The following is a 27,885-nucleotide window of genomic DNA, read 5'->3' as shown; positions in this document are numbered from 1 at the left end:
TTTAAAGGGTGTCAATTTTTAATTATTTTGAGAATAACAAAAATTGAAACAACAAACCCGTGCAATGTGCACGGGTTTAAGACTAGTTTTATCAATAGTTGAAATTCGAGTCATAGCAACTGACAAAATATGTAATCCTGATTAATTTCTTGTTAGTACTTTTTTTTTTAAAAATTTAATATAATTAGAACCATAATTACAATCATAATGAAGGCACTTATGCTTTGTAAGATAGTAAGTTGTGAACTTTTTTTCGCAATTGCTAAATCCCGCACACATTTTTACTCTATCCCGCACACTTTGTCCTACTATTCCATTATTACCCTTCATTTAAAAAAAATTTAAAAAAAAATTAAACAGAAACCGTTCTATCAACTCACCATCCCAACCACACATCCCCCAGCCCCGACCACCCATATCCCAACCCCACCGTCAAACTATCCCTTCACCGTCGACCACAACCCGTCCACCACTCATCTCGAATTAAAATTATCACAAAATGTGCACCGTCGAGGCGTCGACCACCCTGTCCCTTACCGCCGTCGACAACCCTTACCCCGCGCCGTCGACCACTCTCATCCCTTACCCCTATCCCTGTGCCATAGACCAACCCCTAGCCTCGTCGACCCTTCCCTACCATGGACCCAACAATCTTATCTCCTTCCCCTATCTTCATTCCTCAGCACTGACGAACATCGTCCCTACTTGTATCGCCGTCCCTCCATCGCCGACGACCTAATAACATTCCCCTTTCTCCGTCGTCGGTCAGTTTATGGGTGGCGGGTGGGGCGGCTGATGAAATTTTTAGGGTTCTGATTATTGGGATTTCTTGGGCTGTGTAATTTGTCCTCTTTTTGTGTGGGAAATGAGGGGTAAATGCGGAAAAAGTGTGTTGAATTTAGTAATGTGTGTTGGATTTAGCACGTCTCCTTTTTTTTTGTAATTTTTTTTGTAAGGTAATAAATTTAGAAAAGTTACCCTAATCTGATGTTTAACACTTATTGAGACATAAATTGTATGCATAGGTTTGCAATTGATAGAAGAAAAAGCACATAGCCACATACTACATCAGAATATCTTATTGCATCAGACTTACAAACTTTACAGCAAAACTCATGGCGGAAAGCCAACTTTGTCCATGGACATTAATTTTATTCCCAACAATGCTGGAGTCTCCAAGCCGAAAATGCTGGGCACGACTTGAGTAAAGGATTTCAGGTACTTTTATCATATTCTGCGTTTCTTCGTGCACACTCCAGTATAGTTTTGTCAGCAGTTATGAAGTATGCAGCAATTGAAGCTGCAAAAATGAAATTTCATATCCTTTAAATACAAACTTGCATAAATTAATCTAATTTTTTGATAAAAATAAGTCGAGGTTAGGTTTAACTTTGACCATTAGCCTAAAGATAATTCCATTATATCTAGGAGAGGATACAAACTAAAGAGAAGGGTGCGGAGAAAGAAAGGCATCCCCTCTTTTCAGAATGTCCTCATATCAATGTGCTAAAGAAAGAAATAAATGAGGAATTTTTAAGAGAATAGACGAGAGAAATGAGAAGTTTATTGTATCGAATTAAAAATGAATCAATGTTTACATCGACACTATTTCTAGAGCTATAGGACCGCAACCGTAGCATTTCTGTTACTTGAATGTAACCAACTCTTAACCAGCTTTCCCACCACTTAACATCCTATAACACAATGGATGTTAATTAAGATCAGGTTCACCAGTGGAAGAAATATTTACACATTACCTTTTCTGACACTGTTATGAGGCAAAGCCCAAAAGCTACTGTGATTCTATGAGACACAACTCAAAAACAGAGTGGGCTTTATGAGCAATAGTTTTAAATATCGGCTACGACAATGATACGCAACCAAGTTATACAGGTTTGAAAGTTTACTGCAACCACATTTTACTGCGTTTTAAGGCGATATTGACTGCATTTAGCGAGATTAAACATTAAACAACGACAACTGATACCACGACCATCGGAGCAACTCCGGGAAGCATGTCAAGAAACCACAAAAGCTAAAATTGAGTTTCACAAGACTTTTACCCCTTGTTTGGATGGAGGGGTAGGGAGGGAAAGAGAAAAGCAAAAGAGAGGTAACAATTTCCCTTATTAAGTCAGCAAGGTGGATGGGAAGGAAAGCGAGATAGGGATTCATTTTACCTCCTACAACTCAGTTAAAATATCCCATTTGATTAATCACATTTGATTTCGGAAAAAACATATTTGTCTCATTTAACTGATTACGCTGCAATCCAACCCTTCAAATGTTCCATACGGAAAATCTACCTTACAACAATAATCTCGAGTACGACTCTTACAAGCAATAATCAACAGACATTAGACAGCTATTACCTGCAGATATGATGAGTGCTTGGGCAGTATAATTAAGGTTAGCCTTTGCCCATGGAAGAACACGACAAGCTACTAACTGCAATGTGCAAGTAGATAAGTATTACAATCTGAAAAGTCAAATGAGGTAGATAAAACAAGCAGAAGATTCATTCCCACAAGGCCACGCCACAATACATCTCTTTTCATAATCTCTAAGAACATGCATTTCCAATAGCTTTAGCCATTCTGCAATACATCTCATTTTACTAAAGCTTCAATCCCACATACAAAGTATCAGTTGGAATTTAAAAAATTAGTCTGTAACCAACAAGTTTGAGACCGGAACATGACCAAGCATCGCTACTCCTTTTACATAAAAAAAGGACAAGTTCATGAAGAAGGCTGCCAGCCATTTCTTATCGAAGATATATCAAACACCCATAATTTTTGCGGTTCTCTAACTTCCCTATTTTAGGACATTAACAAGGTTCTTTACGCTTGTATTTTTGGCAAACAATTAAGGGCAAGCACATGAGTATCTATTACTAACACCCGCTCTTTACTCCAAAAGTTGTGTCAAACCAAATTGTAAAGTACTTGGTGAAACAGAGGAAGTAGTTTTTATAGATAGCAGCACATAACTGTTCAAAATTTTCAGTTATATATATCTTGAAAACTGAAAGTTTTGCTCTGCTTTCAAAAGTGTCTCAAATTCCCTTGCTCAACTTAACTTACTAATATGGAGTCGAGATTATCCCGGAAAATACCAGAGAAAGATGCACATGGTGGTGGAAAGGGGACTCAAACTAGAGTTGCAAACTCGTAATACAACTTACCAGAAGCTTAACTGCTCATTAGCCAGTATCTTCAATTAGCCAAATTAGATAAGAAGAGCAAAGTATCTCCCAACGATGTTAATGCACAAAAATAGAAAATTAGGGTTTGAAGAATTCAGTGTTTGATACGAGACGTATGATCCCCCAATATCATGATTAGGCAGAGGGACTATATGCTCTAGAGCTTCACACTTTCAGTCTTTCAGCTAAGAAGTTAAAGTAACCACAACATGGAAATCATAACAATATAACGGCCCACAAAATCTCACTTTAGACGGATACTATCCGTCTAAAGTTGTTGACAGATCAAATATGTCACCATTTTCATAATAAGACAAACAACAAGTAGGATGGTGGGGGTTGTCTTATCATAAAAGTGGTGACATATTTGACCCGTCTACATCTTTAGTCGGATATACCGTCTACAATGAGACTAATTGAGGCACCCTTGATTGCCTCTCACATTCATTTGTGGGTCCATGACTTCCTCCCCAATTCATTTATCACATTGTCACAATAATTATCAGAAATGGAAACGTTTTGTGGACATGAACATTAAAATTATTAATTTAGCAAACCTAAGCCAAACACATTATCAAGATTCAATGATCCTAGTTCCCAGCTTCTGAATTAATCTCTAAAACAAGTAAGATGCATACAAATAAAACTATAAAATAAAAATAAATAAAGACAAAAAGAAGTACAGTGGGAACAGCGGCTGTAACACCGGCGATTGCGGCGGCCTTGGATCCAGCTATAACTCCCTCTGCCCCATTTTCCAAAAATTAATTAAAAGATATTTATTCAAATCAGAATTAAATTGAACAAAATCAATGATTATAATACCTCGGGTGCAATCATCACGGGACTTTTTAGCATCAAGAGGTGACGCAATTAGGAAGGATGCCATCCTTCTGCTCTTCTCATTCATTGTCATTGACACTTATAAATTTACTTGTTAATTTCAATTCTATTTTTCTCTCTCCCTCTTATTTATACTCCGTAGTTGTTTTTTTTTTCCTTTTTTTTTGGTGTCGGATGAGACACAACCCACAAGCTAGGTTGCTCGGACACGGACACGCGATATGACATTTCGAAATTTTTAGGACATAGACACGACAAAAAGAAAAAAAATCAATATATACATATTAAAATAAAGGGAATTTGAAAAACATTATTATAACCAACATCTAAACTTTGGTTATTTAAAGTCAGAGAGTCCTAAAACGACAACTAATATAAATGTCTTATACGTCAAAATCAAACATGCCTTACAAACTATAAGGTTCCAAATTACAAACCCAAATTTAAATGAACATTCAAGTCCTATAAAATACATAAAAAAACATCATCAAATGTTCCAAATTACAAACCCAAACTCGAGTCTTACAACACCATCGAGCCTCATTACCCGACACCCCAGCTTTCGAAAATTTATGTATGCCTGATGCGACCATAATTGGCGCATATTTAGCCCCCGAATTACCATTGTTTCTATGCTTTTTAATGCCTATTTGGGTCATTTCTTATCTTTAGTTCTTTGTTTTGCATATTCTTTGAGATTTTGATCCCTTGGTAGGAAAGGAGTAAGAATCTTGCATTTTCATGGCAAAACAAGGCTAAATTGATCATATTCAATGACCAAGCATCAAGGAGAGACAAGACTAGAAGGCCTTTGTACATAGCATAGTAGAAGAGCATTGTTGAGAAAAGGATCCTTGAGTCCCCAAGGAAATCCCCAAGGAATTCATGAAGAAAAGGGAAGAAAAAGAAGAAGGAAAGGCTGCTTTGAACTACAATCCGAACGGATTGTAGGGAATCCGTCCGTCCTCACCGATCGAGCGTCCTCACCAGAATCCGCTCGGATTCCCCATGCCCTACCCGCCCGAGCGTCTTGTTCCTTGATCCGCTCGGATCGTCCATCCCAGATCCGGCCGTCCCGACTCCCGGCCAGACGGATCACAAAGACAAAGACGATTTCGTTCTTCAAGCTACGAAATGGAGAAGCCCTTCTCTCGGACAATCCCGGAGGCTCCTTGCTCAACTTAAAAAGTGTAATTACTAGTTTAGCCCTTAGTTAACCCTAATGCATCCTCCCTAATTTTCACTATAAATACCCCATTAGTCTAATTAGAGGGGCATGTTCTTCTTATCAATAATTAGAGTAGTTAATATCAATCAAATCTCTCTTCAATATTGTAATCAAATATTAATCAAGTTTTAATCCAAGTTTTAGTTCCTTAATCTCTCTCTAGTTCTTCATTTATTTTGGGTAATTAGAAGATTATTGGGTTTATTGGGAGATTGACAACCTTCCATCAATCATCAAGTTCTTCTATTATTCTTGCTTTATTATTAGAATCATTAGTAGGTATAATCTCTTAATCCCTTTTTAATTATTGCTAATTACTTTCATTTATTCATCATGTTTCATTATGTTAGTATGATTGACAACCTTTCTAGCATGATCAATATGATAATGAGTGAGTAGTCTCTTAGCTAGGGTTTAATGGGTGATTAGGGGAAACCAACATGGGGAATGATTCATGCTTAAATTAATATGCTTTCATATCTTATTTGCTTGCTTGTTTTGATCTTAATACATGCACATGTTATATTTGATGAAATGCTAAGCCTATGAATCCTTGCATTTACTATCATCTTCTATCATTTCAACTTGACTTGTAAGACATAACCCAACTCGAGTCTTGTTAGACCATGCATGTGTTAAGTAGGGAAGATTAAGTCGACTTGTAGGTGTTGTACAATCCAAGAGATTCGGCTCAGGGACCCAAACTTTCCTAGGATTGTAAGATATAACCCAACTCAATCCATCACAACAATAATTGCTTGCTTATAATTTGAGAACATGTTTGTATGATCATATCCCATGATTCCCCTATGAACCCATGACACCCTAGTGCTTTTAATCAATTGTTTACACCCTTATTTCACTTACCTTGTTAGTTTATTTTCATTGCTATTTTAGTTTAGTGACCTTCTACATCAACCCAATTTGTGACACCCCTAGACACCACTAGTTACAATAGAATCTTCATTTCAATACCCGTCCCTTGGGATCCGACCTTTACTTGCCTCTTTACTAATTGTAGAGTTGTTTGTGAAGTATAAATTGTGTTTTGTATCGACCATTGACCAACGACCACATATGCTTAATTGTGAACAAGCAAATGGTACCGATCAAAAATGGCGCGTTGTCGGGGACGGTGTTTAATTGATTTAAGATTTCTTTTATTGTTTTTAGTTGTGTCTTTTTCACCTTGGGAAGTAAAACTCCTCAAGGTTTGTTCTAATTGTTTTCTAGTTGTTTGATATTTTGCATGTCTAGAAGGTTACAAAGAGATTTGTTACCTTTTGACCGTGAAATCGAAAGAACCTTGACGAATAATAGGAGACTTGTTAGGAGGAATTTGGGAGGTGTTGGTGAAGTTGTTCAACCCACTAGTGAGTTTGTCAATCCTTTCGCAATAGAAGGAGAAGAGAGCCCATTAAACAATACCACACAAAATCCACCTACAATGCCTAAATTCTCGTCACACTCTATACCCACCGAGGAGGATCTACCAAATGGTACTCCTACCCCGCAACATCTTACCGGAAACTTTATTGCCAAGTCCGCCTTCATTCAACTAGTTGAGAGGAGCCAATTCGGGGGAATGCCTAGTGAGGACCCTCATTCTCATATGGAAACATTTTGTGATTATTGTGAAGCTATCTCTCAAACGGGCGTGACTCAAGACCAAATAAGATGGGTCTTATTTCCTTTTTCGTTAATCGGCACCGCAAAGCAATGGTTGAAGGGCCTTGATAAGGCCACCCTTGGAATAGATTCTTGGAAGAAGCTAGCTCTAGCTTTCTACAAAAAATTCTACCCACCAGAGAAGACCAATATGCTAAGAGCTCAAATTACGGGTTTTAAGCAAAGGGATGAAGAGTCTTTGTATGAAGCTTGGGAGCGGTTCAAAGGTATTTGTCGCTCATGTCCTCACCATGGACTTAGCGAATGGTTTTTAGTGCAACAATTTTGGAATGGTTTATATGAAGATTCAAGGAACATTCTCAATATGGGATCAAATGGAATGTTCACCGAAGTTGATGACAATCAAACATGGAACAAGATTGAGGAAATGGCGGTCCATAATTCGCAATATAGTAGGCCTCGCAAGGCTACTAGAGGAGGAAAGTATGAAGTGGACACCGTGACTCAATTGGGTGCTCAACTTAGTGCTCACATTGACACAATCAACTTGAAGTTTGAACAAGCTATGGCTAGACTTGAGGAAAGCTCAAAATCATCAAAGCATCATGTCAATGCCATGACGGCATCCTCATCAATCCCAAGCGGGATATGTGAGAATTGTGGAACCTTGGGTCATGACTCAAGTGAATGTAGGGGAACAACCGAACAAGTCAATGCTTTCCAAGCTTACAAAAGTGGCACCCCTTATTCAAATTTTTACAATGAAAACACCAAGTTCCACCCAAATCTCTCATACAAAAGCCAAAATGTCCAAAACCCTCAAACTACATACACTCCACCACCCATGAGAAATCAAAATCAAAGACCCTTTTTCAATCAAAACCAAGGCTACCAAAATCAAAATCCATACAATCACCACAATGACCAAAGTTTTGATGTCCAAAAAGCGGTCATTCAAATGCAAAAAAATCAACAAGAATTCTTCACCCAAATGCAAAAGGATAGCCAAGCAAAGGATACCACCATCAACAACATTCTAGCTCACACCAAGATGTTGGAAACACAATTGACCCAACTAGCATCTTCAAGCTCATCAAGACAAAAGGGGCAATTACCACCCCAAGGTAATCCCCCTAGACATGAAACGGTTAGTGCCATTCACTTGAGAAGTGGTACAAGATATGAAGCACCGAAGAAGCAAGTTGAGGATGAAGTTGTGAGAGCTAGTGAGAATGAAGTTGTGGTGCAAGGTCCCAAGGAAGGGGAATCATCAAAAGAAGAAAGTTCAAAGAAAAATGAAGACAAAACCAAAGAAAAGGAGCCCATTGTGATTAGACTTCCTTTTCCAAGTCGTCAAGCCAAGCCCAAATTTGATGATCAACTTGGAAAGTTCATGGAAATTGTGAAGAACTTAGAAGTCTCAATTCCTTTCACGGAATTAATCAATCACGTTCCGGCCTATGCAAAGTACATGAAAGATATCCTCACAAAGAAGAAGTCAATCCGGAAACTTGAGACTATCGCCTTCACTAAGGTGAGTAGTGCAATTCTTCAAGGGAGTTTACCTCCAAAGTTAAAGGATCCGGGAAGCTTCTCAATACCGTGTACCATTGGCGACACAACGATCAACAAAGCCTTATGTGATCTAGGGGCTAGTGTGAGTGTCATGCCGTACTCGGTAAGTAAAAGGTTGGGAATGGGAGAGCTTAAATGTACCAACTTCACTCTTCAAATGGCCGATAGATCGACGAAGACACCGCTAGGGATATGGGAAGATGTCCCCGTGCGAATTGGGAAGTTTTTCATCCCGGTGGACTTTGTCATTGTTGATATGGAGGAAGATTCCAACATTCCAATCATCTTAGGAAGACCTTTCCTACACACCGCGGGTGCGGTGATTGATGTGAAACATGGAGAGCTCACTCTAGAAGTGGGAGATGAAAGCATAACTTTTAATCTTGACAAGACCATGAGAGCTCCTCGTTTGCATGAACCATGTTTCATGATTGATCATTATAGCTAGGAAAGATGAAAAGAAGAAATCGGAACTCCAATGGAAGAAGAAAGTTGAAGATGCTCCATTCAAAGAGCAAGTGAATTGTGAAAAGGAGAGCTTGCAAAGCTCATCAAAATCAACCAAGGAAGAAGATGATGGCCTCATTGGCCAAGAGAAGAAATTGGGAGAGTTGTCTCCATCCAAGCAAGAGATTTTCAATGATCAACTCAATGAAGTTTGTGGTCTTTGGGACGACGAATTTGAAGGGATCTTTAATCCCTACATTGGGCATGCCATCGATCATGATCAACAACAAGGGCCACGGTCTATTGAGGACCTCTACCACAACAATGAACAAGCTTTTAATTACTTCTTCGAGGTGTTGAGCAACATCAACAACACCTTGAACATGCCCCCTTGACATCTCATCAAGAATGAGAGTTTGGTGGAGTCCTCCCTAAACCACCACTTGTAAATATTTCTAACTCCCTAACTTACATTTTAATTTTTGTATTGCATTTTTGTCATTTTTGGATTTCATTTACTTTGATCAAAATAATTGTCATGAAAAGAGAGAAGTGAGGGAGGGACTAATGCTTTTAATTGATGTGTAGTGCTTTACCTTAGTGTGGGGATGGCAATTGCCTAGGCTATTCATGCCTTAGTAGTGCCCCCGCAATGAAGAACACAAGATTTGAAAGAAAGAAAGAATGATAAGGGAATGCGTTGGTGCACGGATGGAACTGAATCCGTGTACACAAGGACCAATCCGAGCGGATTCCTGAGAATCCGCCCGTCTGCAGAGGATCCGAGCGTCCTGCTGAGAAGACGCCCGTCTTGGGCTGGGCTGAAAACTGCAAATTCTTGACTGTTGAAGAATCCGAGCGGATTTCTGGAAAGACGCCTGTCTCCCTTAATCCGTCCGTCTTGTGATCAATCCGCCCGTCTTGCGGTGAAGAAAAACAAAGAAAAATCTCGGATAAGAATCCGTCCGTCCCTGTACGAAATCCGCCCGTCTCATCCAAAAAGAATCCGAGCGGATTCTCGTAATCCGCCCGTCTCTAGGCGGGATTTTTGAAAATTTGAAGCTGAAGAATCCGAGCGGATTGCGCCTAATCCGCACGGATTGTCCCTGCAATTCGAAAATGTCGAGTTCTTTAAATACCCACCCCACCTTCATTCATTCATTCATTCACTCATAAACACTACCCATAACATCAAAACCCTCATCCTCTCCATCTTAAAAACAAAAACCCTCAACAAAACTCACCAAAATCAAATCAAACCATCTTTCAAATAACAAATCAATCACTCCATCTTCATTAACAATCAAAACCAAGCACAAAATCTTCACCTTTGAATTGATTTTTGTTCTCATAAAGGCAAAGCCTTTCACCTTCAAAATCGATTTGGGCATTCTACAAATTGAAGATTTTTGATCTGTTTCTTGGTTAGCTCATCAAATGGCAAGAACAAAGGGAGCAACAAAAGCAAAAGCAAAGGCACCAAAGACTACAACTCTCTCTCAAAGGCAAAAAGCTCTACAAATGAAGAAAGCTTTGGCAATGGTGGTATCAACACCAAGCTTGGAAGTGCAACCACCTCAACAAATTTCTGTGGAAGCATCACCCTCTACTCCGGTAATTAATCAACTCTTGCATTACCCGGAGGTAACATTCATTTCCGATTCTCATAGAAATACATTTGTCAAGTTTGCTATGAAACAAATTCAATCCACCAAATTCATATGTCAAGATGCTTTAGAGAAGTTGGGTGTTCTTGAACAAACAAGAGTCTTTTTCAATGCCATGGGTTTAAAGAAATTGTTTGAAATGAAGGAAGTAACATACCCCTCCCTTGTCTTGGAATTCTTAAGTTCTTTAAAAGTGACAAAAGTTGAGAATAGGAAAATATTGAGTTTCGTCTAGCTAACACTAGTAGACGCATTACCTTTCCGGAATTGGGTAAAATTTTGGGTCTTAGCGATGAACATAAATTCTATAAGCAATATGGGAAGTATGATCCCGAGCCTCTTTGGGAGGCAATCTCCGGGAAGAAATTTGAAGATTTTAAAGCTTGTCGTGCTCTTTTGGTCCATCATCCGGGCATAAGAATATGGCACAAAGTTGTGGGAAATACCATAATTGCTAGGAAAGACACCAATCATTTTACGGGACTCGATTTTATTCTCCTTGAATCAACTTTGAATATTGGAAGAATTCACACCAAGCCTTACAATTCTTTGAGGCTATTGGTTGATAGATGGATCCATGTAGATAGTGGGAAGAAGGGTCAAACCGTAATTGTTAATGGCGGCCTTGTCACGGTCCTAGCCAAGCACTTTGATCCTAATTTCAATAAGGATAGCAAGTACAAGGCTAAGGATGGTGGCCATCTTATTGATATGTCCACCTTGATTAACAAGTTTAAGTGGGTTGCTCACAATCCCCTTGATACCAAGTATGGGTGGCTTACAAGTGAGGCTCGATCATTCACTCTACCCGCAAAGATTTGCCGTCTTAGTGTCCACCGGACCAACTATTTACTCCCCCTATCCACGGAAGCCGAGTACATCATTCAACAACAAAAGGGTGATCATGAAACTCCCTCCTTTTCCATTGTTATACCACCTTACCCCTATGATTATGAAGAGTTCAAACCGCAAGGAGTTGAAATTGGAAAAGATTATGTCACTCTTCTAATGCAAGCCATGCACAAGCAAGCTTATGAAGATCGGAAGAATGCTTATTTGGCTCAATATCCTCCCCTCCTACATCTAGCTAGGCAAGGACTCCTTGATCCATCTTGTCCTTTGCCTAGTTGGGCGGATAGAGAAGCCTTATTTCCGGGTGCATCTAGGGACGTGGTGGAAGGCAATGAGGTTGTTGGAAATGATGAGGAATTTGATGATAACATTGAGGAAGAAGCAAGTGGAGATGAAGAAAGAGATGGTGAAGATAATGATGAGGAAGATGGTGATGAGGAAAGCAAAGAAGAAAGTGCCAAGGAAAGTGGCAATGTGACCACTTCTCATGAGGGAAGTGATGATGATAGTAGCATGATGGAAGACTAGCCTTGGAGATTCCTACTCTCCCACGGTTTGTCTATCTCTCTTTGTATTTTATTTCATTTTGATCATTGTTGGTTTAGTCCTAGCAACATCAAAGGACTCGCACCTCGGTTCCTTTGAGGTGTTCTTTATTGTTCCCACTTTTGTAAAATCCAAAATGACAATTTAGTCTCATGCATAGCATAGCATGTGCATGAACTCCCCCATGCTTTGACATTAGCAATAGTGTCTTACTTGGTTTGGGGAAGTTAATGCATACGCAACGGGAGGTAATTTAAATTATCCTCTCCGTCATAACAAAAATCATGCATCATGTAGTATAGTTTAGTGTAGAATTGCATTTAGTATAGAAAATCATGCATCATCTTGGCATAATTTCCATCATTTTGGCCATTGAGGACAATGCCCATATTAGTGTGGGGATGGGAATTCTAACACTTAACTTTTATTCAAAAACCATAAAAATTGAAAAAATTTCAAAAATCATAAAAATTGAAAAAATTGAAAAACCAAAAACAAGTTCATTTCCCTTGTATATATTGTCTTGTATATATTGTGTTTGTTTCATCCTTGTTCACTTTGATTGACTACGCCACATCCGAGACATGAGGATATTGAAGACCGCATGGTATGATCTTTCCAATCTCCTTTTTCCTCTTTATGTTAATGACTATGTGGCTTTATTTTGATTGATGCGGTATAACAATGTGAACTTAGGATTGCATCTAGTTTATTTGGCATACTAGTTGGTAGAATCATTTGCATTAGGATGTTTATATGTTAGTTGCATCATGGCATATAGTTGCATGTTAGAAAATTTTGCGAAACCGTCTACTTGGGAAGCTTGACAAGTATATATAGGCCCTAGTAGATGCTTTTTGTTCTTAAGACTTTGCTTGTTAGAATATTTGTAAAACACCCTAGGATGTGTCATGCTAGTATCCTTTGACCCATGGATTAAGGCCTAGTCAAGAGTACCTTGTGGTGTGATAACTCCTTGGCTACCGTTTATTCCAAGGTGACCCTTGAAACCATGCAACCATCATTCATCCATATTCTACCATACATTTTGTCATCAAAGGGAATGGGTACAAAAAGAAATCAATTTGAGTTCAATGAAATAAAGTTTGCAAAATGCATCAAAAGAAAAGAGGAGCAAAAATAGACTCCTAAAGCTTCAAATACAAGGCACCCTCGTTACTAATTGGGGTGACTTTGAAAATGTTCAAAAAGAAATGCAAAAAAATTGTCAAGTATTGAAATGCCAAAAATCAAAAAGAAATGGCAAAAAGAAAGTGTTCTCAAATGTTATATGCCACAAGAAATTGGGGGGAAAAACAAAAAACAAAGCAAACTCCCAAAGTGAAACTCAAAATCTATCGATCCCTTTATCCACCATATCCATCTTTGTGCATGGTAGAGAGGGGACGACCCTTCTTCTTGTCTAGGCAAGAGGGGGAATTCCGCGATCCTCCAGTGTTTCTAACACCATAGGGAGTCTACTCTTGACAAAAGCATTTAACGATTGAGGACAAAGGTACCCTAGCTTGACACCTTTTGGAGGTGATTTATTGGTATCCTTCTAGGCTTAGTAGTTTGAAGAAATTGCATCTATGAAGGATTGTGTACCCTTGAATTGCTTCCCTTGTAGATAATTTCCGCCACTTAGATGAGGAAAGTGGCTATTCTTTTGTAGATGCATCCATTATGTGTTTTTGTGTGCTTAATGTTTGGATGTGTCGCCATTTTGGCAAGACCCACCTTGCCTTGCAAGAAGGCATCCTACCTCATGGTTGTCTTGTTGTGAGTTGAAGGGGCGGAGTGAGACCCGCTAATTGTCTCATATCGGCTATTATTATTAGGTTAGGTTAGTATTGGTCCTAGTCTTTGTCACCTCTTTACTCGGGACGAGCAAAGGTTCGGTTTGGGGATATTTGATGCGACCATAATTGGCGCATATTTAGCCCCGAATTACCATTGTTTCCATGCTTTTTAATGCCTATTTGGGTCATTTCTTATCTTTAGTTCTTTGTTTTGCATATTCTTTGAGATTTTGATCCCTTGGTAGGAAAGGAGTAAGAATCTTGCATTTTCATGGCAAAACAAGGCTAAATTGATCATATTCAATGACCAAGCATCAAGGAGAGACAAGACTAGAAGGCCTTTGTACATAGCATAGTAGAAGAGCATTGTTGAGAAAAGGATCCTTGAGTCCCCAAGGAAATCCCCAAGGAATTCATGAAGAAAAGGGAAGAAAAAGAAGAAGGAAAGTCTTTGAACTACAATCCGAACGGATTGTAGGGAATCCGTCCGTCCTCACCAGTCCGAGCGTCCTCACCAGGAATCCGCTCGGATTCCCCATGCCCAGTCCGAGCGTCTTGTTCCTTGATCCGCTCGGATCGTCCATCCCAGATCCGGCCGTCCCGACTCCCAGCCGCACGGATCACAGCACAGCACAGTTTCGTTCTTCAAGCTACGAAATGGAGAAGCCCTTCTCTCGGACAATCCCGGAGGCTCCTTGCTCAACTTAAAAAGTGTAATTACTAGTTTAGCCCTTAGTTAACCCTAATGCATCCTCCCTAATTTTCACTATAAATACCCCATTAGTCTAATTAGAGGGGCATGTTCTTCTTATCAATAATTAGAGTAGTTAATATCAATCAAATCTCTCTTCAATATTGTAATCAAATATTAATCAAGTTTTAATCCAAGTTTTAGTTCCTTAATCTCTCTCTAGTTCTTCATTTATTTTGGGTAATTAGAAGATTATTGGGTTTATTGGGAGATTGACAACCTTCCATCAATCATCAAGTTCTTCTATTATTCTTGCTTTATTATTGGAATCATTAGTAGGTATAATCTCTTAATCCCTTTTTAATTATTGCTAATTACTTTCATTTATTCATCATGTTTCATTATGTTAGTATGATTGACAACCTTTCTAGCATGATCAATATGATAATGAGTGAGTAGTCTCTTAGCTAGGGTTTAATGGGTGATTAGGGGAAACCAACATGGGGAATGATTCATGCTTAAATTAATATGCTTTCATATCTTATTTGCTTGCTTGTTTTGATCTTAATACATGCACATGTTATATTTGATGAAATGCTAAGCCTATGAATCCTTGCATTTACTATCATCTTCTATCCTTTCAACTTGACTTGTAAGACATAACCCAACTCGAGTCTTGTTAGACCATGCATGTATTAAGTACGGAAGATTAAGTCGACTTGTAGGTGTTGTACAATCCAAGAGATTCGGCTCCGGGACCCAAACTTTCCTAGGATTGTAAGATATAACCCAACTCAATCCATCACAACAATAATTGCTTGCTTATAATTTGAGAACATGTTTGTATGATCATATCCCATGATTCCCCTATGAACCCATGACACCCTAGTGCTTTTAATCAATTGTTTACACCCTTATTTCACTTACCTTGTTAGTTTATTTTCATTGCTATTTTAGTTTAGTGACCTTCTACATCAACCCAATTTGTGACACCCCTAGACACCACTAGTTACAATAGAATCTTCATTTCAATACCCGTCCCTTGGGATCCGACCTTTACTTGCCTCTTTACTAATTGTAGAGTTGTTTGTGAAGTATAAATTGTGTTTTGTATCGACCATTGACCAACGACCACATATGCTTAATTGTGAACACCAAATGGTATCGATCAATGCCCAGCCTCATTACCCAACACACTACCGAGCAACAAACACCAAACATTTATGTGTGCCCCATCTTCTGAAAATTACCCCCAAATCAAACAAACTCTAACTTCGGAAAAAATCGACAATTTCCAAATTAAAAACCACCAAATTAAATGGCAATAACAACAACAATAATAATTATAACGATTGATTTTAATTAATTAGAAACTTATTATTATGTATAATATATATAGAGATTAATATACAAATTAAACCTAGATTGAGAATTTAGAGAAACATGAAAAAGTAAGGCCTTGGATCTGCCCGGATGGGCGAAAAGGGCGGTAGGCCATGCGGGCTAGGCATTGTGTGTAGGAACGAGTGAGCCCGAGCCCAGCCTGATGGGGGCAGGGGCCAGTTGAAAAGTGAACCAGTTGAGCGGGCCGGGCCAAACCGAACTTGTGTCCAGGTCTAACCCTAAAGGCACTATAATATTAACGATGGGAAGATCAAACCTAAGACCTTTATTCATTCACAAATTCTCATTTATGATGGCACTATCCGTCTGATAGGGTTGTTGCATATCCAAATCAAAAATAATTACCCAACGGGTCTAACCTAAGCTAGTGTAGTCGGGGTCAAACACAAGGAGACGAGAGTTTCTATAAAAGATGTGATGGATGAATTTTATCAAGGTCGATTACGAGTGGGTTGAGATTTGATTTATAAATTAAAGTTATTGACAAAATGATGAATAACAATAACAAGAAAAATCTTAGGGGACGGGGTTTCACATGTAAATTAGCACTAGTATTGGTGCCCGGCTTCGCCCGGGCTACCTCTACTTACCATTATATTTTTTTAAAAATTTAAATAAAATTACTTAAAGTTGCATAACCCATAAATTTATCATTAATATATTTTTCTATGACATATCCTAAAATTACGATGAAATAAATTTTTAGACAAATTCTCTACTCCCGTTATTAATATTTTACTCTTATTAATGAAACAATAGTAATAACATTTCACTACTTGCCCGTAATCATTGTTACTTTCACTACTCCCGCTGTAGTTATTGTTACTGTCACTACTGCCGCATTAATATTGATAATTTCATTACTCCCCCCGTAATTATCGTTACTTTCACTATTGCCGCATTAATATTGATTATTTCACTACTCCCGTTGTTTCTACTACTTTCACTAATCTTGCTGATAATATTGTTACTTTTACTATTCAAATGAGTGATTACTATCATATAATTATATCCAATGTTACTACAATTCTTTTCTTTACTGACGAAATTACTTTTACTACTTAGGCATGTAATTTTAAGAGAATTATATATTTATATAAATATATTACATATGTGCATTAAATCAAATCGAAAGAATTATGCAATACTCCCTCCAATTCGTTATAATGTTCCCCTTTGTCTTTGGCACGATACTTAAGGAATACTATTAAAAATGAATAAAAGACATTGGTGGGGTTAGTGATAGGAGAGAGAGATAAATTATTAGGAGTTAAATAAGGAGTTGTGGGGCTAAAACATTAAGAAATTAATAAAATAGGAGTAAAAGAGTTGTGTGGGGTTTGATGATAGGAGAGAGGGATGAATAAAATAAGAGTAAAATTTACCAAAAAAGGAAAGGGGAACATTACTTGAATAATCCGTTTCGGAAAAGAGGAAACATTATAGCGAATAAGAGGGAGTATTATATATTATGGAATTTAACTTGAATTATTTATAACCTACTTATATTATATTTTTGTATGTTAAATAAATAACATCTCTATACATCTAAATTTAGTATATAATTTTACGATGATAATAATTAATACCATAAGTGTGCATTTTTATACTAATTAATTACTTTATTTTAAGAAAATTTAATTATTTTATTTTAAGAAAATTGACCATCTTAATTAATTATTTTATTTTAAGGAAATTGACCATGTTTTAGTCTCTTACAAATGTTTAGGAAAATTACTAAACTTCTATATAATTTAATTTTAACCCAAACTATATAATATTTGCATTGAGATCCCTTACTCGGGTCCATCACACGGTGCTAGTGATTTAAAACTATATAGTATAATTAATTTGTATAACTTTCTTTAATTACATTAAAGTCATTTGGTTTCTGGATTTAATATATAGTATTGATAGGTATATTGTCGAATACGGGTATTGTCAAATCGGTAATTGTTTAAGTCAATGACACATGCCTAACGGTTTATTGCCGACTATTAAATGGGTCCTAGAGGCTTTTGCTCTTACTATAATACTCGCCCTGTTAGAGACCTGTTGATTGACCTATTGACCAAAGGATAGCCTTATCAAGGGAGACAGGAGAGATTAGTTGACCAACGTAACTCGTTACTCGACCTAGAAGTGGCCACTCGGCCGAGTAGTTGAGGTACTCGACCGAGTGGGGTGTACTCGGTCGAGTATGTCTATATTCGACCGAGTACCTCGTCGGACAACGCGTTAATATAAAACGCGAAGACTTAAACGTAAATCATTTTCGACGGTTCCTTTTCTCACTCCTAAACCTAATCTCTCTCTCTCTCTCTCTCTCTCTCTCTCTCTCTCTCTCTCTCTCTCTCTCTCTCTCTCTCTCTCTCTCTCTCTCTCTCTCTCTCTCTCTCTCTCATCTCACTCTACACATCTTGAGTGGCCGTTAACACTAACCCGGGAAGGGAGACGGGTTATGTATGAAGTCATCGAGTCGGGTTGTCGCCGTCGTCGACATCGGTCTGCATCTCAAGGTGAGTTTGTGAATAATTATTATCTTTTAATAGATCTTGAATAGCTTAGTAAAAGGATATGGTTGCTACTTGTAGGATTTGATGTGGAGTCTTGCTTGGCTTTATATGATGAACGCACTATCATGGAGTAGCAAAAAGGTAGGGTTTCCCTACAAAGTCGGTTACGTAATTAATTTAAGATTGTGGTGCTTGATTGATTGATTAACATGTTGTATTGAATTGATATTGGTTGAGATAATATTGTTTTGATATTGTGATTGGTATTGTTGAGATGGGACTATGTTCGGGAGATGGTTCCAACCCCATATTCGCCTCTTGTGGCTCCCGTCACAAGGGGGATGTGCACATTAATGATTTGGTGTGCTCGTTGCGATGACCTGGGCTTAGGTGCGAACGGCTGCGGTCCCCTACTGGCGGTGAGGATTACCTTTTGCGATGAGTAATCTGGCAGAGTGTGTAGTCAGTTATTGATTGATAATGGAGTTGAAAATTGATATTGCAATTGAATTGATTGTATCGTTTGTGTTGTGAATTCTTATCTTGGTTATACACTTGACTGACCCCGGTATTGTTTTCAAAACTGTAGTGATACATTCAGGGATGGTGAGCAGTTGGTTTAGCAGGTATTGGTTGATATGTTGCTTACGGGATATGGAGGAGATCGAGTCATCACGTTGTCTAGCTAGTTGTCGCTGTCACTTATGCTTAGTAGTTCCTTCAGTTGTATCAGAGTTGTTTTCCTTTTGTTGTGATTGTATGTGATACGTTCGTTTCTGTACCAAAAATAAACCTAAATACAACTAACAGAAGCTAGCAGTAAGTAGGGTCGATCTCCTCAGGGAGGCAAGATAGCTGTAGAAGTCCGTCTATTAGGTCACAAATGGGGGGGGGGGGGGGTTGTTTGAATTGTTTTCTAAACTACGAAGTTCAAAGGAAGAGAAGTAGGGACAAGAGCAGTAAAGGCAAGAAATAAGTTTAAACTATCAGATAGAGAGGGACATGTCGGGAATTCGGTTCACTACGGTAGTCCAGTGACTCAGCTGTAAATGACTCAGACGAATTAATGCGAGACGGATACGGGAAAGGTCCTTTCGGTCCACTTTTTATCCCAAAATACCACTAACTTAACTTTCATTCTCGTCAAGGTAGTCTACTATTCATAGCAGGCCTATTTAGTCCAATCTTTCGATCTAAGATTAATTTTAGCCAGATTAAAGAAATAACTCAGAAGCGTGCACTCAACTAAGTCGATAAATACAATTAAATTGCTATGGTGATAGAATCTCACAATTAATTCATCTATTTCATTTACTACATCGTCACATTCCTACCGCAGATCCCCTAATCCCAACATGAAAGGGGTTTAGCTACTCATATCGCTAATTAAACTATTAAAACTATCAGCAGACAAATTTCCAGCAATAAACATTATGAAATAACAAATAAAATGCATAAAAGTAAATTAGGGCAAAAGAATAAACGAAGCAAACAAGAATTTAAAGCAACCAAAAGATTAATTATTATTAAGAGAAGAGAAAGGAATTACAATCAAGCGAATCCGGCGTAAAGAACACAAAATCCGAGCGAAAACAATCCCAAGAACAAGGTTACAGTGAAGAAGAATGTTTAACGCAGTAAAGTTTTGACAGTAGAAAATTAGATAACGAAAGATAGATAAAAGTTGATAAGATAACTAATAACCTAGTTAACGTAGGTTTAAATAGGAAAGTAAATAAGTTTTGCGAAATAAAACAAAACACGGGCTAATTAAAGCCCATAACAGCGAAAACCACTCGATCGAGTGGATTAAAACCACTCGATCGAGCAAAACCTCAGGATAGTTACTCGATCGAGTAGATAGTTACTCGATCGAGTAGATAGTTACTCTCAGCAGCTTCAGGATCGAGTAGAAAACTACTCGATCGACCAATAGGGGACGTAAAACCCACTCGATCGAGTGGTAAAACTGCTCGATCAAGTCCTTTGTCTTCAAATCAGCTCAAGTCCACGCCCGAATGCCTCGTAATTCGTGCCATGACGCTTCCCAACGCAGTATCTCACTCAGGAAAATCTCGTCTCCTCTAAATGCATGCAAAAAGGACGAAAAAGGGTACGATTCCACTACTTTGGCGTTAATTTCTACAAAATGGACAAAACGAACCAAAGTAGCCAATTCGGGGCAAAATACTATAAAAACAGTATAAAAATGCATGGAAATACGTGCTAAAACAGGCTAAAAAGACTATATAAAATGCACGTATCAAATCTCCCCAAACCGAACCTTTACTCGTCCTCGAGTAAACTAAAATGCAACTAATGGAACGGAAATGATAACTCAGAGCTAGCTTAACTTGTCTACTTGAACCAATTTAATGCAACAAAAACTAAGAGTTAAAGCTAAGCAGTCAATACGCAAACGAATTATAAGCTGTTCAGAAATATAGCCAACCTATCGACCTTGCAAGACCAACAAAATCGGACTCTCTCGTGGTCACTCTTCTCTCATGAAGCAAAGGGTGAAGGTTATATGTAAAAGAGAGAAGAAAAGACAGTCACTCACCTAACTGCGACCTACATAGCATGCATGCAACAAAGATGAAAGACAATTCAAGTACTAATGCACACACTCCAACCAATAATGTCCGTCACAGCCGAGGGCTTGCAAATAATATGGGAATAGTGAGGTTCAGGTGAGAAAGGGCAAAACATGTTATGGAAATGTGGAGGTAAAAGCGTCAAGCTAGTTCCTAACAGGACCATAATAAACCATCCGAATCTCAACTGACTGATAAGCTAAGTACAAGTGCCCTTCATTTGGCACAAAGCTCACTAAACTCAAACACAATCTCCTCAAAAAATAAAGAATAAGAATGGAGGAGTCAGACGGTCACAAACTTCCCTTTTTTAATACCGTCTGAATGAACTAACTGAAACAAAATAACTTTTTCAAACTTTCTTTTTTTTTTCTTCTTTTTCTCACGTCATTCAGCTTCTCTCTTTTTTTTTTTTTTTTTTTTTTTTTTTTCATTTTTTTCATTTTTTTTCTTTCTTTCCTTCCTTTCACGTTTTTCTTGTTTTTCTTTCTTATTCAATTCTTTTTTTTCTTTTCTCCTTCCATAATTTCCACCAACTCCATACAAAGAAATACGGGCCAAACTGCAGACGGAAACTCATACCACAAAAGACATACTAACTAGCTTGACTAGGCAGGCTTAGTTTGGGATGTAGCTAATGGGTCAAAAAGGCAAGTTTTGGCTTATGTGGAGCTAAATGGGTGAAAAATATAAGGAAAGGGAAAATTTGCAAGCACTTCCCTGCATGTGACACCAACCACAAACCCGAATATGTGCATTTGACAAGAAATTGAATGTCATAAAAGTGCAAAAATGATGAACATGCTATGCAAGGAGTACTACTCTCAATTCCTAATGAACTGGTCATGAATGTCACCAGTTATGGCTCTAAAACTCAGAATTTTTGAAGTAGTTTGCCAATTTATAGGTCAAGTCTAAACAGTCAGCTATATTTGAACAGAAACTCGTAGACTATGCGTATAACAAAGCTAATAACTATCAAAAGAAGTGCAAGGCTCAAATAAATGACAAGTTATAGTGCATTATCATCACGGAAATCTACCGTTCCGACTCAACCTATATGCAAAAATAAACGTGAATTTTTTTGAATTTTTGAAATTTTCTATTTTTTTTGGATTTTTGATTTTTGATGAAAATAAACAACAATGCAAGCTGAAAAAAATAAACGTGAATGCAAACAAATGCAAATACAGACTCAAAAGGATGCAATACCCTCCCCAAACCAAAACGGACGACGCCCTCGTTGTCCTCCAGCATACACCAGCAGATATATACAGGGGAACGGGAATATACAACAAATAAAGAAAATAAAAACAATAAATAAAAGGAGACAAAATAAAAGAGTAAGAAATACATACAAAATACGAACTTCCCCAAACCAGCCAGAAAACTGGGGAAGTGAGTAGACCAGTAGCTACTCGTCGTCGTCGTCGTCCACCACCGTGTACTCCGGATCAACCTCCTCCTCTCTCCTCCTCCTCTCCTCAGATTTAGCTCTCTCCACTGCCACCTCGGGGTCCTCGTCCTCGTCCTCCTCGTCAGCAGACTCCGGATACCCCTCAGGTGGGTACCGGTAGAAGGAAGGGTGTGTCCAGCCCTCTGGGATCGGACGGTGTCGCCTCAAGTGGTACTCGTACAGAGGGTGCAAAGCAAGAGCTATGTCCCTCTCCATACGAGCCTGTCGCTCTACAATCTCAAGCAACAAACCATCACGGCGCCCTTGGTCCATGACCGCGGACGCCACAAAGGGTGGAGGTGGTACGAAAGTAGCGTGTAGGGACCGGGCCGAGCTGTGTCCGGTCAGTGGGAGTGGGAGTAGGAGTGGTAGTAGTAGTGGGAGTAGGGGTCGGGATGGGAGCAGCCGTGGAAGGCTGGGTACTCCCTGAAGGTGTGGACCCCTCTCCAGTCTCAAGGCGCCGCTTCTTGGCGGTGGGTGCAGCGGGAGTAGGTCGGTGTGGAAGGTGAAGGCCAGGCAGTGGTGGCAGACGGGCGCCCCTAGCAACTGTGGGCAAGGGCTCTAGACGGGGGAGAGTGTCACAAGGTAAGTCAATAGACAAGGAGCCATCTATCTTCCATGTCTGGTAGTCTGGGGTCAGCCAATGCTGAGCAAGCATGGCATCCAGACTCAGTAGCCTCTCTCCCTCGAGGTACTGCAAGTCACGAGGCCAAATGGGGAAGAGGGAACGGGCAAGAATGGTGGCTATGCCACCACAAACAATAGTTCCGTCTCCTTGACCCCCGGCTCAAGGTACCGGGCGGCGGTCAAGTAAGCTATGTTGAGGGTAAAAGGACCCTCACAGTCAATGTTCAGGTAACCGCCCAGGATGGAGAGCTCGGTGTTTGTGATGTTGTTCGGCTCCTTCCGACCGAAAATAGTGCTCCCCATCAATCTAAGAAAACAACGGACAGGGGGAAGGTGGACCTGTTGGAGCTTTCGCTCCCTAAAAGTGGTCTGGGCCAGGGTTCGCCAAAGCTGACGATAGACCCTCCTAGGGGTGGCAGTCTCGCCCGTAGAGGTAAGGCCAAGTATCCTACCAAACTCCCCTAAGGTCATCGGAAAAGTCCGGTTCAACAACCGGAAGGACACTGAAGAACTAGTGGGGTCAGCATCGTGTGCCCCGGAGGAGAAGGTAAAGGAGCTGAGAAACTCGAGGCACAGCTCGAAAAAGGTACGGCCGCTCATAGTGATGAGTCCGGCCATCCCCGTGCCCCGTAGTAAAGCACAAACCGACTCGTAAATGCCGAGTCTCTCAAGTGCCGATTTCTCTAGAAATCGGGAAGGAACATGCACGCAGCCTAGCAGGTGATAAAACTTCTTACGATGTAAAGCGTTAACAAAATGTACCTGCGGATAATCTGGGTGAGAGTCGAGGGAGGTGTCCCCTCGGACTGTGACCGTGCCAGAAGTAGAAGGAGCAAGCGGTGAAGTAGAAGAAGGCAGTAGAGGTGGTCGGAGCCGGCGTAGAACGAGATCATCTCACGACCCCGCCCTCCGGAACTCAAAGCGAAGCCCCACGGCCGACGGTGTGAGGAACTGTGGTCGCTCTAAAAGCAGTTGCGGCTACTGGCGAGTCCACCACAGGTGTAAAAGTAGCGGCTGGTGTAGGAGTAGTGGCTTTGTGGGAGTAGTGGTGCCGTTGTGGCCACCACCGACGAAGAAAGACTAACGGTGGTGGTGGTCAGAGAGGAAGTGGCAATTAAATCGAGCTAGCAAAGCAGAGCTAGCTGGAGTAAAAACTATACCTGCAGCTGAAACTAGGAACACTGGGGCTGCAGTAGTGACTAAAGCGAAGGCGATGGCAATAGCAGGGGCCACCATCTCACTCAAGGATGGGCTAGAAGTGGTACTGGTAGAAGGCAATGAGCTAGACTCCATCCTATAAACATAGGGCAGGGGGTATGATAAGAAAACAGCGGCTAACAGTGGCTAAAACAGCACGAAAAACCAGCAGAAAGCAGCATGTGAATCCCCTACCAGTCAAAAATTTCGACTTACAGCACAAAATTCCCAACAATCCTCAAAAATTTCGAATCATAGCATGTAAACAGCGATAGGGAACGGGATAGCAGGTATTGACAGCAGCAATTAACAACAACTGAGGTTAATTAAGTCATGAAAGCATATAAACCCGTCTGACAGTCGAAAAATTCGACTGAAAAAGCCCTAATTGCGAAATCTCGCGCAATATTCGAATTAATTATGAAACAACAGCGAGGAATTGGGATTGATCATCAAGCAAGACAAGTAAGGGCAGACAAATATAATTAAAGTCGAAAAATTCGACTAAATCAACAATTTCGAAACCCTAATTCCATTTTACCTCATAAAAATGCAAAAGTAATGAAATCAAAATGCAATGAAGGTAGAGGAATCACTTACTTGATGAGAACAACCTACAAATTGCAAATAATCTTCAAAGAACAATCAAGAAAAGGCGATTTTTTGTTTGAAAAAACGCAAACCCTAAACCCTCTTTAAAACCGTGAAAATGAGCACAAATTAAGGGGGAATTAAGGGGCTTTGAAAGATTAATTAGCTAGCAACAATTTGTAGGAGACGGATTTGGTGATTGGGCAAGAAAAATGGGGATTTGGGGGAGTTTTTGATCGCAATTAGGGAAGAAGGGACGAAAATTTGGGGGAAAATGAAATTAGAATCAAAAGAAAAAAGTTTAAGGAAGAAACTCCCTGCGTCTTTCCCAATTCACTCGATCGAGTGATTTTAAACTACTCGATCGAGCACTTGATGCTTCACCTACTCGATCGAGTAGAATTCTACTCGGTCGAGAACTCCCATTTATTGCTTTACTCGATCGACTGGAAAGAAGCACTCGATCGACCATTTTTCACTCGATCGAGTATAAAAAGTACTCGATCGAGCTCTTTTCTCGCGTAGGCTCCTTAATTTCGTCTTTCTTCCTTTATATTTGCGTAAAACTTCCCTAAACCTGCATAAAAACACGTGCAAAAATATCCCAAAATACCAAATACGTAGAACAGTCTATAGTCTTAAATCTACGCTAAAAGCTGTCTATAAACTAATTGTCCTAATTAAAAGAAATAAAAGAAATTCAACGGAAAATTCAAAAATTATTTATTACAAGGTGTTACACGGGGCATTTCCCCGCTCATTTCCCAATGCAATTCAGTAGCCCCTTGGTGGGCTCCTGACTGGAGGACGTCATTTCAGCAACGTTGACTGTCCTCTTCAACTTCCATGAGCTTGAATTTGAATCATTTAATTCTCTAGGAGGGGAATAGTTCACATCCACATAAGCACGAACTTTCCTCATCCTTGCTCCTTTATCACCGTCTGTAGCGTCATCTCCAATTTGATTGACAGTAATTGCACCATGTCCCTTGACAGCTTGATGCGACCATAATTGGCGCATATTTAGCCCCCGAATTACCATTGTTTCCATGCTTTTTAGTGCCTATTTGGGTCATTTCTTATCTTTAGTTCTTTGTTTTGCATATTCTTTGAGATTTTGATCCCTTGGTAGGAAAGGAGTAAGAATCTTGCATTTTCATGGCAAAACAAGGCTAAATTGATCATATTCAATGACCAAGCATCAAGGAGAGACAAGACTAGAAGGCCTTTGTACATAGCATAGTAGAAGAGCATTGTTGAGAAAAGGATCCTTGAGTCCCCAAGGAAATCCCCAAGGAATTCATGAAGAAAAGGGAAGAAAAAGAAGAAGGAAAGTCATTGAACTACAATCCGAACGGATTGTAGAGAATCCGTCCGTCCTCGCCGATCCGTCCGTCCTCACCAGAATCCGCTCGGATTCCCCATGCCCAGATCCGAGCGTCTTGTTCGTTGATCCGCTCGGATCGTCCACCCCAGATCCGGCCGTCCCGATTCCCAGCCGCACGGATCACAAAGACAAAGACAGCTGATTTCGTTCTTCAAGCTACGAAATGGAGAAGCCCTTCTCTCGGATAATCCCGGAGGCTCCTTGCTCAACTTAAAAAGTGTAATTACTAGTTTAGCCCTTAGTTAACCCTAATGCATCCTCCCTAATTTTCACTATAAATACCCCATTAGTCTAATTAGAGGAGCATGTTCTTCTTATCAATAGTTAGAGTAGTTAATATCAATCAAATCTCTCTTCAATATTGTAATCAAATATTAATCAAGTTTTAATCCAAGTTTTAGTTCTTCAATCTCTCTCTTGTTCTTACTTTATTTTGGGTAATTAGAAGATTATTGGGTTTATTGGGAGATTGACAACCTTCCATCAATCATCAAGTTCTTCTATTATTCTTTGCATCTTTATTATTGGAATCATTAGTAGGTATAATTGTGGGTTAATATCCGTATACTACCCCTTTAAATGTAGGACTATAACGTAAAATTTACATGTGAATATAGTCAAAAAACGAAAAACACAATGGAAACGATAAGGAACAAGAAATAACCTCGGGTCCTTGATGAACGGCGTAAAGAACAGAAATCAAACCAGATTCCCTCCTAATTGTTGCACCCAAGACGTGTCCGAGATATGCCCTTGTGCTAGAACGGTGTTCTCCGATTGCCTTGCAATATTGGGAGAACTGATGTGAGTTTTTCACTGGATGAGAGATCCGAATTTCGAGAGGCACTGTTCTCGAAACCCTAATTTATTTTGCCAAATGAATGATTAGGTTACAAAGAGGAGGGACTCCCTCTTTGTATCATTCGGCCAAACCGAGTGAGTAAGAGAGAAATGGGCTTCCATTTCCTCTTCACTTAAACTCGTGGTCCGGTCCAAAACTTGCTAAGTGTATACGACGCGGTTTAATTATAAATTGTTATCGGTTATCGGAAATTAAGGCATCAACTAATAATACGGGTTAGTTGAATTATTAATGCATGTCCGACAAAACAATATTGTATAATTATATTCAATATACATTTAATTTAAATATAAAACGCTTATATTTAATTTTTTAATTAATGGTTAATTCGCCTTTAGCTCATGATATTTAATCCGTATTAAATATAATATCTCAACATCACATTTTTGAATAATTTATTAATCAAATAACTCAGACTAACTGGTTAGTCAAATTTGGCATCTACATGACTGTATTTTCATACCGTCACGTCACTCAAACGTATCCTATAGGTGTGACTTTTAGGGACCAGTTGATCACCGCCATCTGTATGACAATAACGTCAAACTTATCTAGCAAGCCAACCGTTATTGGTAAACGTGGATCAACTGATTATGATACAAAGTATACCCTTTGATCCTTTTAGAGGTTTATAAGTCCTTGCACTAACTGTTAAGGACACTAACCCCAACAAGCTCCCACTTGTCCGTACAAGTGTGTGTGCAATGACGTTATCCGCACTAACTGGAGGACACAGCCCCAACAAACTCCCACTTGTCCG

The 27,885-nt window shown here is 39.4% G+C and overlaps 1 protein-coding gene and 1 non-coding gene across 2 annotated transcripts; both read right to left on the bottom strand.

The window, feature by feature from the left end:
- Nucleotides 1-985: 985 nt before the first annotated feature.
- Nucleotides 986-4,167, bottom strand: LOC141600188 (early nodulin-93-like). Its single transcript, XM_074420369.1, has 4 exons — nucleotides 4,034-4,167; nucleotides 3,892-3,953; nucleotides 2,373-2,448; nucleotides 986-1,300 (listed from the first exon to the last, which is right to left on the bottom strand). The coding sequence occupies exons 1-4, from the start codon at nucleotides 4,122-4,124 to the stop codon at nucleotides 1,215-1,217; spliced, it is 315 nt and encodes a 104-aa protein (XP_074276470.1). The 5' UTR covers nucleotides 4,125-4,167; the 3' UTR covers nucleotides 986-1,214.
- Nucleotides 4,168-7,098: 2,931 nt separating this feature from the next.
- Nucleotides 7,099-7,205, bottom strand: LOC141602987 (small nucleolar RNA R71). Its single transcript, XR_012524888.1, has one exon. It is a non-coding gene; the product is annotated as a small nucleolar RNA R71 (small nucleolar RNA).
- Between the last annotated feature and the right edge of the window lie 20,680 nt (nucleotides 7,206-27,885).

The sequence above is a fragment of the Silene latifolia genome, chromosome 9 (assembly GCF_048544455.1).
Source record: "Silene latifolia isolate original U9 population chromosome 9, ASM4854445v1, whole genome shotgun sequence".
Taxonomy (NCBI): Eukaryota; Viridiplantae; Streptophyta; class Magnoliopsida; order Caryophyllales; family Caryophyllaceae; genus Silene; species Silene latifolia.
This window is presented reverse-complemented; position numbering and strand designations above follow the sequence as displayed.

Bases quoted from the DNA above. Each gene is read 5' to 3' on its own strand.
- LOC141600188 (XM_074420369.1), bottom strand. From the start codon at position 4,124: ATGACAATGAATGAGAAGAGCAGAAGGATGGCATCCTTCCTAATTGCG. The intron at 3,954-4,033 runs GTATTATAATCA...AAAATGGGGCAG, and splicing joins CCGTGATGATTGCACCCGAG to AGGGAGTTATAGCTGGATCC. The intron at 1,301-2,372 runs GTAATAGCTGTC...TCATTTTTGCAG, and splicing joins AGCACTCATCATATCTGCAG to CTTCAATTGCTGCATACTTC.